We start from the raw sequence: 13,945 nt of genomic DNA on the forward strand, positions 1-13,945 counted from the left end.
ATTACGTAAGACAACTAAGAAAAAAATAAAGACATTACTTAGATCTCGTCGAAAATGGTGCGTTATACAACATTCTTTAACATCTAGTGTCCAAAAAACACATGTTTGTTCATCAAAACTCATACTTTGAGAACGTGGTATATCGCCTACTATAAAGAAATATCAAGTTTGCTCTAGGTTTCATTTAGTTACTCCTTTTAGAACTTGATTAAACTACAAATTAAGGATACACACCACTACAAACAAGTTGTGGCCATAAGTAAAAAGACCTCACATTAAGGTGCTTAAAGTTCTTGCTCAATAGCTTATGTATATGTGAGTTCAATCTACTTCTCAATTGTTCAATACATAATCTTATAAAATTTAATTGAGTTCATGGCTCAAGTTATTTATTGAAATTAACAACTCAATTAATATTCTCAATTGTTCAATACATAATCTTATAAAATTTACTGACTTCAATAAAATTTACTGACTTCAAGTTATTTATTGACATTAACAACTCAATTAATATTCAGGCTAGAAAATTGAACCTTCCCAACTTTCCCTCTCCAATGTTACTTGCTTTATTCTTTTAATATTTTTTTTTCTTTGTTTTTTTTATAACCATTTTTGCTTTATCCTTTTAATATTTTTTTTTCTTTGTTTTTTTTGGATAACCCTTTTGGTTCAATGTTTTGTACCAAAGACCTTTGTTCTAATGTTTTTTTTTCTTGGTTTTTGTGGATAACCCCTTTTGGTTCAATGTTTTGTACCAAAGGCCTTTGTTCTTGTCCCCATAGGAGACCTGTGAGGCGCTGTAGTCGGTGAACAACTCAATCCTGTTCTAATACTTTCGTCTAGGGTTTGATGTGTTCTATGCGATACGATCCCCAAGGCCTCTTATTGTGTCTAGTTTTCGAAACCATAAAATATCCATAAGAGCTAGTCTAGAAGCAGGTAAAAAATAAAAAAAAAAATCATGGGAAGGTCGGATTTTTTGGGTGACAGGGCCAATTCAACTAACTAGTCACATCATCGTCTTCTTCCTCTGTTAAAGAAGAAGACGCGTGCATCCTTTGCACCGTCGTCTGAAACTCAAGCTCCATAGCACCATTCACATTGTTTCTCCCCTCAATTTCTTCAAGAAACTTAAATATGGTGTTGTAAGAAAGAGTTAGGGATTGATTTCATACCTTTTCGTGGATCCTAGCCTAAGATATTCTCTTCCATAGTTCGTCCAAAAACTCGTTTCTCGCCAGAGATAAAACTAGGGTTTTCTTATTGGTTGGCCGATTCTAAGGGTATTCAAGGCTTGATTTCTTCTTGAAACCTCTACATTATCCTTCCCTCAAGCTAAAGGAGTTGTTTTTTTAGGAATGACATTGAGTGTGTGTCCTTAATTTTGGAGAATCTTCCTCGATCTGCAAGTTACCCGAAACACCAGAAAATCGATCTCTTTGGTAGCTTGTTCTACAACGTTTCACCTCTCAATTTCTTCACCAAAGTTACTCAACTTCTTCCTCATAAACTAAATGAATCCTCAATTTGAAGAAAAAGGAACATTAGATAGGAATTCGACACTTACCCCTAATTTAAGCCTAAAACTGATTTTCTTCAATTGGGCTCTGGGGTTATTTCTCTTTGTGGACTTCTAGGGAAACATTCATTGGAGGTGCAGAAACTGATTGGGATCGTCCTTGTTTGATGAATTATCGGATATCCTCAAATTCAATTTTCAAATTTTCCTTGAAACTCTTCAATGACCGATTGAATGGGAGGAATGGTTTCTAGCCACTTTCAGCACTCTAGTTCCTTAATAGAACTTTTCGGTAATCTTGTTGAGAAAGTGTAGGAACAAATTTTAAGGGAAATGGTGGAGAATTGTTCTCGAATTTGGAAGAAATACTAGAATAGGAGACCCAAAATCTAAACACTTATAACTTACGATTGAGAGCTCGACCTTGCTTGATTATTATTCCAAAATCGTCGTGATTTGGAGATTAAATTTTCTGGATAATTCGTCGAAAATATCCTCTCTGATCAATGAGTTATCGACTTCGAGTATTAATTTTGAAGGTTTTTTTTATTTTTATTTTTTATTTTTACAAATAATTTAACGATTATTCAGTCATTTGAGATGAAAATGTTTACAAAGGCAGTTGAGAATCAAAAAATGGATCATTGAGATCATAAATAGTGTCTTCCTCTTCTTCTTCTACAATAGAAGGAGAGGATGTTGAACCGACAGATGCGGCCTCTTGAAGAAGCTTTTGAAAATCAGCTTCTGAAGTTGTCTGGCTAATGCAGCGAGTAACTTTGACTTTGAATTAAGAAATTCAGAGGTCCTCTTCTTGGATAAATCCTGAAGGTGGCCATTCTCTGATAGCCAGACCTCTACTGCTTTGATATCTGCCTGGGTATAAGTATATTTGTCCCACCATTTGATTTTGATAGTTTTGAAGACCTGTTTTATTTGGTCTTCTGTCTCTTTTATTTGAAAATTCCAGGTTAAAATCCAAGGAATTTGAAAGTATATGCAAAAGCACATGGTTAATGGAAATGAGGTTTTGAATATATTTTGAATAAAGTAGTGGAAGGATTCCTGTATTGGAATAGGAAATATATCTTTGGCTAATCCAAAGATTTTCCACTATTTGATGAACCAAAATGGGTAATGAATTTTATGGGCATTCTGGCAAAATTGGATAAACCATGAGTGCTCATAATTTTGATACCAAATGACATTGAACCATGCCATCTGATAGTCTCTGTATGAGTAGGAGTGTGGAACAAATGGTTTTGAAAAAGTCTTTTCTGTGTACGGATCTTGATTCCAGTACGTCGGATTCATGACTTTAAAAATTTTTAACTTGGAATACACGATTTTTGAAGGATCATTGCGACTCGGAATATGAGTAATTTCGACAAATTTTGTATCTACCAAATTGAATTCATAAAACCTTCTGGTCTTATGAAGGTCTTCTGGGATATAAAAGAATCCCGATGGATAGGCTTTTTTGACAACTTCGCTGAATTTTGGGTCGTCGTATTCTGGTTCTACTAGAGCTTCCGATATAGACAGATTTTTGAAAATAGGTCCTGATTTCAGGAACTGGAGAAAGCTGAATGAGAACAACCGCGTCCGAGTAGGTTGAGGGGATAGAAGGTCCCTTTAAAGTGGAAGAGACAGTAGGTCTTGATGGAGTAACGGCAGATGGCCGTGTTGAAGAGGCAGAAGACCTCATCAGAGTGATAACTTCTGCTTGTTTTTTAGAAAACTTTACTCTAGACCTGGTCACCAATGTGAAACCAGCATCAATTGCATAGCTATCAGATGTCGTTGGAGTAGGTGTGTTTGAAGAAGCAATGGGCTTCTTTCCTTTTTCTATCGCTTTCTTTCCAGTCATCACTGGGAGAAGGAGATTGGCTAGGGACAGTTTTTCTTGGAGAGTAAGAACTCTCTTGGAAGGTAATTTGCCAAAGGGTTTTCGACCCCCTTTTTAGGCAAAATTTGGAAGTCGAAGCAAGATAAAATGGCTTGCAATCTAGCAAAGATTTGTTTAGATACAAAATTCTTGACATCTTTTTCTAAAACTAATTTAGATGCCCTAGAATCCGTTTTGATCACAAAGCTTTAAACTACTATTGAAAGTATTTCTTTCTTAATTGTTGAGTAAATTTTTTTTAGTAGAATTCCATATTCCCAAATGAAAACCAACAATGGATTCTTTCTTGTCAAGGGACTGTTTTAGGATTACTCCATATCCGATATCAGATGCGTCAGTCTCCACTATTAAACCAGTCCTCGGGTTTATCAGAGATAAATACGGAATTGATTTGACAAGGGATTTGATTTTTGGACTCTTTTGGTGTGTTCTTCGGTCCAGGGCTTGTGATTCTTTTTTAACCTTTCAAAAAGTGGTTTGAAAATGGGTTTGATATTTGGAAGGAAATCAGACACATAATTGAGACATCCCAAAAATCTTTGTAGTTGGGTTTTATCTGTGATTTGATCCGGAAAGTTTGAGGGAAACTCAATGGATCTTTGAATGAGTTTAATTAGACCCAAATAAATTTCAAACCCAAGAAAACAAATTTTTGTCCGAAAAAGTTTTATTTTGTGTTTAAATACAACTAAACCGTTTCTTTTGACCATTGCCAAAAATGCTTGAAGATCTTTAAAATGTTGATCGATGTTTTGAGAGAAAATCAGAACATCATCAATATAAACAATTGAAAAGTCTTGAAAAGGATTGAAAATATCATTCATAATTTTTTGAAATTCGGATGGAGCGTTTTTTAGCCCAAATGACATAACGTTCCATTCGTATTGTCTGAAAGTGACATTGAAAGCCGTTTTGTATTTGTCTTTTTCTGAAATCTGGATCTGCCAAAATCCTGATTTCATATCAAAATTTGAAAATATTTTAGCATTTGAAATTCTTTGCATTAAATCTGATTTATTTGGAATTGGATATCTGATCCATTCCAAAACCTTATTTAAGGGTTTGTAGTTTATTACCAGTCGCGGGACTCCATGTTCCTTCTCTGCCTGGTTGTTGACGTAAAAAACCACACATGACCAAGGGCTCTTTGACGGCCTAATTAGACCCTTCTACAAAAGATCATTGATTTCTGCTTTGCAAAATGTTAGTAATTCCTTATTCATTTGAATAGGACGGGCCTTCGTAGGAATATTTTTCTCCTCGAAGTTTTTAACATAAGGAAGATTAACTATGTGTTGCTTCCTTTTCCAAAAGGTATTAGGGATAGTTGAACAAATTTTCCTTTCTATTTGAGCTTGTAATGTTCTGATTTTAGACTAGACGGTCTTACTTTGAAGTTGTTCATCTATTCTTTTGAATGAAATTTCTTCCTTTAGAAAAGAAATTTGTTTTTCTTTATAATTTAATACATTTATTGATTGAATAATTGTATTTTTAGAACTAAGAAATTTGTTTTTCTTTATAATTTAATACATTTATTGATTGAATAATTGTATCTTTTGAAGGTTATTTATTTCACTAATATTTATGGGGGAAAGGAAATTAAATTTTATCTTCTTTCCTAAGGCTTTCGACTCTAACCCCTTCTCAGTTATTTTAAAAGGGTATAATTGAGTAATGAAAGGAGTGCTTAGGATTAGTTCTTGTCCTAAGTCCTTTACTAAAAGGAAGGAATTTACGAAGCAAATTCCGTCATTGCAAACATGGACTTTTGATAATTTGTAATTAATTTTGAGTCTGTTGTTATTTGCACCTCTAAGGCCTTCGGTAGTTTTTTCAAAATACTTAGTAGGTATTAGGCCTTCTTGAATGCAATTTTGATCACCTCCAGTATCTATGAGAGCCTTTAGTGTGATTTTGAAATCATAAATTTTTAAGGTAACGAGAGCATACCATTTTTTATATTGAGAAGTAGTGATGGCTCCAACGAAGGAACTTTGGAAATAATCTTCGTCCAGGTTTGGTTACGCCGTTTCCTTTCGTCCGGGCAGCCTTTCCTGAAAATTGAGAATTTCTTGGCGAAGCATATAGGATTCTGACCTGGTTTCAGATCTTAACGCCTGTACTTTTTGTATGAGATTATTAATCTCTCTTTGTTGGTCTTGAGTAGTGAGTTCTTTTGGTTTTTCAAACCTTTGGAGAACTGATTGAAGCTTGTAGGGATTTCTTTCTTCCCTTTCAGGTGGCTTAGAGATTGTCATGGCATCTCTGAGTCGTTGAGCAATTTTCTGTTGAATTTCCGGATCTTGAACTTTTTCTACCACCTCAAGTAGAATCTCTTGATCCTTTGTAAGGACATTTATGCATCCCTCACACGTCCTCTTTCCTTCTTGTTTTGATTCATATTCTATGCTAGAATATGAATTGGATTCTTCTTGGAGTTCGAAGATTTCTCCCTCGCTTGATTGTTCTGAGTCGGTTAGAGCCAGTCGTAGTACCTGATTTTTCAGCTCTTGATCTATATCTAACTCATTGATCTTTCCTTTGATCGGACACTTGTTAGCATAGTGTCCTTCTTTTTTACATTTGAAGCAAGTTTGCTTTTTCTTTCCTCTATGGGTTTTTGTCGGAGTATACTTTCGCCTTGAATACGTTGGCTTTTGAGATTACACGGGTTTATTCTGATACATTTCTCTAGGCCTGTACGAATTATATGGCGTTGGATGCGTCCTAACCTTCTTTCTTCTGAAGGTTGAGGGGGCCTCTATCCCTTTGCATCCATATTGATCGCAAAATCTTCCAAGCTCTTTTCTGTTTGATATCGAAGAGTTGAGCTTGTTTTGAATCTTTGATTCATTGAAAAGTCTGAGTCCTTCTTCTATGATGAAAGATGCTATTGATCCATATGACAAAGTATTCCATGGAATTGTTCCATTATACTTTGTCTTAAGACCGTCTTTGATCCTTCTTGAGAAGTGTTTTGGTAGTCTATTGACAAAATTCTCTTTCTAAAATTCCAACGAACCGTCTGTTCTAATAAGAACTTTGCTGAAATACATGTCTTTGTACCAGCTGAAGTCTCCTAAGGTGGGGCACTTCAGGTTCATGAGTATTTCGGCGGATCTTTCCTGGTATTTCAGGGGGTCGCCAACGAAGAATTCTATAAGGGTATAAATGAGGGTGTTGAGAGGATCCTCTACCCTTTCATGTTGTACTTCAGTCCTAGTTGATGGACCTTCTTCTTTGATGATTTGAGTAGTTGGCCTAACAACATAGTGGTTTAATATCAGTTGGTGAGTTGCTTCGTCGAGATATTTGTCGTACCAGTCCTTGAGTTGTCCCGTAAATCTGGTCACTAAAACTTGAGCTATTTGATGATCGATTTTATGGCCCTGTAATTTATACGCGCCTGCGGCCATCATCATTTTATTGACAACATTCATTATCAGATAGTCGGACAATCCATCGATATTCCGTTCATAGATTGCTAGACCATCATAATGAGCTTGAGTTTGTAGAGTCTTTTCTTCGAATTGAATATCTGGAAAAGACTGTTGAGGATACCAGTTTTTCTGATTACTGGTATTATTTTGACTTCTCTTGGAGATTCTTTCAATTCGATGGTAGAGAGGTTCTTCTTCCTCGTCTAAAATCTCATCTTCGAATTCTTGGATTTCGTCGTCATTGTTAACGACATTGACAGATAAATCATGATGTGTTATTCCAGGATTTAGGATTCTATCCAACTTTTCTTCTATTTTGGCCATCGCGGCCTCTTCTTTTGAAATCCTCTTTGTAAATAAGTCGAGGTTTGCCGGTCTGAATATTGGAATTGACTCATCGACATTTAGTACAGAGCTGCCTGCTTGTTCTTGCAGAGTACCAGAATTTTTCGAGATTTTTCCTTCGATACTCTCAAGCTGTGTGGAGATCGTGGATAAAATCTTGATTGAATAATTATTTTGTTGCTGGATATTTTTTATATCCTTTAGGGTCGGATTACCCTTTTCTAGTCCTTCTGGGATAGTTTTGAAAGGACTGGCTTTGACTTTTTCTCCGTAGTAATTGTCAAATTCGACTTCTTCCAACTGAGGATGTTTTGAATATACTTCACCTCTTCTGGTAGTCTTCTAGCTTCTTTGAGTCAAAGTGCATATTTGCAAAATATTTTCTTCAAACCATGCGAAGAATGGTATGTTTGCTTCTATGGTTTCCACATGAGAATACCACTGAGCTTTTAATTCACTTCGCTCAGCTTTTTTGTAAGTTTGGAAGAAAGCTTTTCTCTTTGAAGAGTTGGCAGCTAACATAAAATCTGCCTTAAAAAATTCTTTGTCTATCTAAAAATCAGTTGTAATGACATTTAGCTGACTTTCGTAGACGGATTGAGTATCCATATCCATACGGGTTGGAGATCTTGAGCCATCTTCACAGTGAATTGATGCACTTTTTTTTTTTTTTATCATAATTGACCTCTTTTACCTTTAAGGGGTCATCCATTGATTTTGAAACTGCCGACATACTTGGTCTAGAACTCAAGAATTCTTTTACTTTTGATTCTGACGTAGGTTCTTCGTTGAATTTTATTTCAACGCTTCCATCGCCATGTTCGATGATTTGTAATGGGTTTTGAGATTCCTTTTTCCTCGGAAGATTAGCATCTTCTATTTTCCAGAGAGTATTTCTGGTTATTTAATCCCAAGAAAGAGTTTTTTGAACCGTCACTAAGGACTTTCCAATATTTCTTCTATGAGCATGATTGATCTTTTTGGCGAGGATCTTAATGCTCTTGGGAAAATATTTGTATTCATGAGTTTGTAATAAACCCTGAATATGACGACTGAAGAATGAGTTTCAGCCTTGATGTTCTAATTTTTTTATTGTAAGTCCAGCATGAGGGCTGATAATATGGGCGGGTCGTGGAGTGACAAAGTAAAATTTGGATAACAATTGAAATAGACTGGTCCATTCTCTAGATTGGATTGAACGATCCCCAATAAAGAATTTGAGAAATCTTCATGTCTCTTATCTCGTAAGGAGATAGGACTGGGATACCTAACCCAAGTCTGAACAATGGTTTTACAGCGACTTGGACAAGACCGACGTGAAGATAGTTAAATTCTTCATTAGAGTATAAGAGATCTTGAAAAAAGATTCAGAGATTCCCTATTACTATGAATTGGGATATTTTTCTCTTAGAATTTGATGCATGATCTTTAAGTAAAATTGAAGGTTGAGCTTTGGTAGATAATTTTAGGATCTACCTTTGGAATAGTCCAATTTTGAAGTTGATCTTCGATCTTGGCAATCTGATATTCTTGATTTTCAGTATTTGAGATTGTGAGATTTTCTCCCCTTCTATGCTCATTTGAACTTTCTTCTTCATCGGTAGAATATTTGAAATGGTTTGATTTTCTGAGTTTTCTCAGAAATTCGTTCATACGGAGATAGATAAGATAAGAGATAGAGTAGAATAAATTTTCTCTAAATTTTTCAATTGATATTCAAGAGAGAGTTATCGGCCGATCGATGCCCTCTTTACATTGATGAAGTCCTTTTATAGACTTCGGATTTGAACGTAAATTTGAAAAACGCAAATTAAGAGATAAGATCAAATCTAGTCGGACATGACCCCTGCATGATCTGATTTCCTAAAAGTAAGAAAAGACCTAAAGCAAACTAATAATTTAAAAGACTAGTAATTTACAAACACTTCTAATTCACATGTCAGCCTTCACTGTGTGGCTGACAAGTTGTCAATCTTTGTTTTGTCTCTGATAAAGGTGTCAGGTTGTAGATAAGATTTTCTTCAGAATTTTTTCATATGACTAAGCACCCAAGCTTGCCAACGGACTTACTGCGCTTCCCACGTCTTACCACCAAGAACACAAGAGCTATTCGCTCAGCTATCACATACTCCAAATTCTTTTGAGTTTCTCTTATCATCTTCCTGGTTTCTGCAATTTAGTTCTTGAAGATCGAGTAACTCCTTCCCTCACAAAAATTGAGAGGCTCTGATACCATTCCTACGCTTAATGACTTGAGCCCTTACAATTTACCGAGCTCTGTCATCCTAGCTTAAATTACAAATAATGTACATTCAGATAAATAAGATTCTGAGATTCCCTATTCAAGGTCTCAAGTCATTGGAGGTGAAGAAACTGATTGGGATTGTCCTTGCTTGATGAATTATCGGGTATCCTCGGATTGGATTTTCAAATTTTCCTTGAAACTCTTCAATGACTGATTGGATTGGAGGAATGGTTTCTAGCCACTTTCAGCACTCTAATCCCTATTAGCCCTTACAATTTACATTCATTGGAGGTGCAGAAATTGATTGGGATCGTCCTTGCTTGATGAATTATCGGGTATCCTCGGATTGGATTTTCAAATTTTCCTTGAAACTCGTCAATGACTAATTGGATTGGAGGAATGGTTTCTAGCCACTTTCAACACTCTAATCCTTAATAGAACTTTTGGGTAATCTTGTTGAGAAAGTGCAGGAAAATTTTTGAAGGGAAATGGTGGAGAATTGTTCTCGAATTTTGAAGAAATACTAGAATAGGAGACCTAAAATCTAAACACTTATAACTTACGATTGAGAGCTCGACCTTGCTCGATTCTTATTCCAAAATCGTCGTGATTTGGAGATTAAATTATCTAGATAGTTCGTCGAAAATATCATCTCTGATCAATGAGCTATCGACTTCCAGTATTAATTATGACGGTTGGATTCGATGATTTTTTAACGTTCTTGTAATAGCCAAAAATAAATAAACAAATAAACAAATAAAAATAATTATAATGAGGTAGTTAAAATAATAATAATAAATAAATAAAAACAACATTTCCCCCACTTCTCTCCACTAACCTCTCGTCCCTTCCCACAATTATCTCTCCTCAATCCATCGCCATAAAGTAACAGTTACTGGAAACACTGCAAACAGAAAAGGAAAACAATAATTGTCAGATTTACTTGGAAAAAAAAAATGAGAATGACCTTTACCCAGTTGAGATTAGCTGAAGATTTACGTGAAGATAGATCTGATCAATAATGTATGTATTAAACCTTCATTTTCTTTTATCCTTTTTTTTTTTTAGAAATCACAACCAATTATAGTTAGATCTTTGTTGAATTATTACCATGATCCATCTTTTAGTTAGAAATTAAATGTCAAATCATTTATACGATTCTAGTCAATCATGTCATATTAGTAATATTAGATTAAATTTTTATCAGTAGCCAAATGAATAGATTAAAGATAGAATGACCAAGAAAACTTCTGAATAGGAAACTGAGATAAGGAAATAGGAAATACTGAGATAAGGAAAGATTTGGAAATAGAGATCCACCGTAAAATTGGAATACATGAGAACATAATTAAAACGCAATAGATAAAAAAAATTAGGGAATTAAAAATAGAAACTAAATATGGAGGGAAAGGTAAATACAGATAACAGTAAAGCTCAGAATAACTTAGCTGTATCACTTTTTATACCATAGTAACCATGAAAAATGAGATTTTTAATAAAAATATAATTATAGATATATAACATTTCAAGACTTCTAACAATGGACCAATGTAAATTAGAGAAATAATGTTGTAGAATTCAAACCCGAAACTAATGTCATGGGCTCATATAGGTTGACCCGGATTTCAAAGGACGGAACCAAACTTTCATTAAAGATATATTCGTGACAATGACTTAAGCTAGCCAGGTAAGTGACCTTACTATCGGCATGGTTATATTTTATGATGACACGTGGCCTGTGGTTCTGCAGGTGTCATATATATTGATATGTGTGAATTGTCTGTGGATCGATATGCTTCCTATATGTTATGTTATGTTATAATATGTGGTTTGTATGATAATAATTATGGTACGATGTGCTCAAGGATACGTTTGAGATAGGGTACGATAAGGATGCACAAAACGAAATGTAACGATAGGAGTAAGATACGTTCATGAAATGTTAGAGTTAGGTTACATACCGAAGTGCTATGGATAGGAGAGTTGATGAAAGAATACAGTTAGGTTATGGGTAGAAAGGGATAGGTTTTTGATAGATTGATAGATTGATAGAACGATAGCGTTAGGGTACGTTTTTGTGACGATATGACTAAGGTACGTCACGTAATGATATGTCTGTGATAGGTATAAGAACGTTAAGGCTATGGTAAGTTAGAGAATGATATGACTATGAAGTGTTTGCGTTATGACTTGGTTATGATATGATACATTGTATGCTAGATTATTGTGCTTAAGTACGAAATCATGTGAACGTGAATGTATGTTATTTATACTGCTTAGTTGATGTGATATGAATGCATGTGACGATGTATGGCCCTTGTATGATTAAGCTTGTTGTATGAGTATTGGATTGTAACTAAATGAATTGTATGACATGAAATACGGTAAATTGCATGATACATAACCCCGCTAGGAATATGTATGATATGTAACGAAATGAGAATGAGAATGACATGTAAGCATAAAAATGTGACACGGGGTTATGTTCATTAAATGATGACTGTAGGACTAGTGGGACCTCATGCATATTGTGTGATCATGCATTTGGGGGGATACCCCTATCCCATCACGAGGGTACNGTCTTAGATGCACCGTAGTGAAACCACATAAAATGCAAGTTATGCCTCGAACAACACTGGTTATGTATGTCTACATAATTGCTTTCTCTATTTAAAAAAGTTTTTTTTTTTTTTTTGTCCTTGCTGATTTCCCTTCAATGCTTTTTTGACCCTGTAAAGCTAGATTATGTTTGCGTCCATTAATGTGCTTTCTCCATATTTCTTGTGCCAATTTCTATTTATATTATCATCAACATATTTGTTACTTTAATGATCATCAAAGGAAACAAATTAGGCTTTGACTATATACTTCTTTTGTCTACAGGCTATAACCTTTGCACATTTTCCTGCTTGCTTGCTATGGACCATATGTTGCGATTGGAAATGATTCAATTGAATTACTCTTGAAATTGATCCTTAAATTTTCTATTCAATGGCTCGGAAGGGTAATCATCAGAAAACAGGGTCAGAGCGCCATGCATCAAACAGTAAAAAGAAAGGTTCAGACTTGCAGTCCAAGGTGCAAGGAAGAGTACAAGAGATAAAGGTACGTTCTGGAGAGGAACTGCCAAATGACAACCACTATAGCAGATCCATTGAAGAAGGCATGGTGAATAGTGACACTGGAGAGGGTATAAAGAATGTAAAAAATTCTGCAAAGTCTTTGAGAAAAGAAAAACAAGGAATGGAAGGACTCCATACTCCAGACGAGCCAACATTTCCCTCCAAAGAATTTGAAAACTGCAATGGAGATAATGAGGGTTCTAGAATAGGAGAACGATACAAGGGGTCTACTGGTGATAGGGAGCGGGTACATTTAGATTGTAGCTATAGAGAACGCATCAGAAATGTGGTGGACAATATAAAATTTTCAGATAATATTTTGGTGAAAAGTTTTGTGGAATTTTTGTCATCAACATTTGAAGCAGCCCATGTGTTTCTGGAGAAACAGAGACCTCTGTTTAATTCTATGAAGAAAAGTTTACTGAATACAAGTGACTGTGTTGGAAAGAAGATTAAGAAGGCATATCCCATTGTTCTGAAGTGGATGGTGCATTTTGGTAACATAATGCTTCTCATATCAATTGTATGGTTGGACTGTGCCTTTAGGGGCATTGATTCCTTTATACGTATGGGGACAACATCCTTCTTTTCAGTTATATGGTTCTCCATTCTTTCAACTATTGCAATGGTTGGACTTCTTAAATTCCTTGTGGTCTTGGTAAGCTATTGCAATACTCTTGCATAGGTGTTATTTCCTATCTTGTTTTAATCGTGTTTATTTATTTTATTTCGAGTCTTTTGTTGAAGAATAGATATTTATTTTCTTTTAGAGAATACTCCAGCAGCAACATTGTCTTATGGATATTCCTAAGACTTCAATCACCAGACTATTTTTTATTCTAAGCATGTAGTTGATATTGTATGGAATGGTACCGGTGAAGCATGAGACTCATTATAATTTTGTATTAGAAGATAAGCAATGTTGTAGCTGTATGGACGGTTTGTTTTAAAGCATTTATAAAAAAGTTTGGATTCCTCATGGGCTCTCGATATAATAGTTATTTTCAAGTAAAATGGTATTACCATCTATCTTCAAGTTGTACAGTTTGAAAATCCTCTAATCACGGTTGGGTGTTCATTGCAGACACATATCCCTTAAGGTTATGCGGAGTTCCATATGCTTGTTTGGTTTTTTTTTTTTTTTTTTTTTTTTTTGTAAGTGGTCACTCTCGAGGTTCGGATTTTGAGCAGAATGACGTATCAATAATTTATGGGGTATTTTGGTAATTTCCCACTTTTGAATACTTTATTATTATTTTTTTTTGAAAAATCTATAACTTTTCTAAAAATTCTTAATCTGTTGTTGGTCATTTTTTTTTTAGTTTTTCGAGCATCTTAAAATTCCTTCTAGATAAGGAATTA

General features: G+C 34.9%; 1 protein-coding gene across 1 annotated transcript; it reads left to right on the forward strand.

Moving 5' to 3' along the window:
* Positions 1-12,314: 12,314 nt before the first annotated feature.
* LOC111438701 lies at positions 12,315-13,268 on the forward strand. The gene has a single exon (XM_023076547.1). The coding sequence runs from the start codon at positions 12,453-12,455 to the stop codon at positions 13,266-13,268; it is 816 nt and encodes a 271-aa protein (XP_022932315.1). The 5' UTR covers positions 12,315-12,452.
* The last annotated feature ends 677 nt before the right edge of the window (positions 13,269-13,945 follow it).

Source organism: Cucurbita moschata, unplaced genomic scaffold, assembly GCF_002738365.1.
Source record: "Cucurbita moschata cultivar Rifu unplaced genomic scaffold, Cmos_1.0 Cmo_Scf00081, whole genome shotgun sequence".
Taxonomy (NCBI): domain Eukaryota; kingdom Viridiplantae; phylum Streptophyta; class Magnoliopsida; order Cucurbitales; family Cucurbitaceae; genus Cucurbita; species Cucurbita moschata.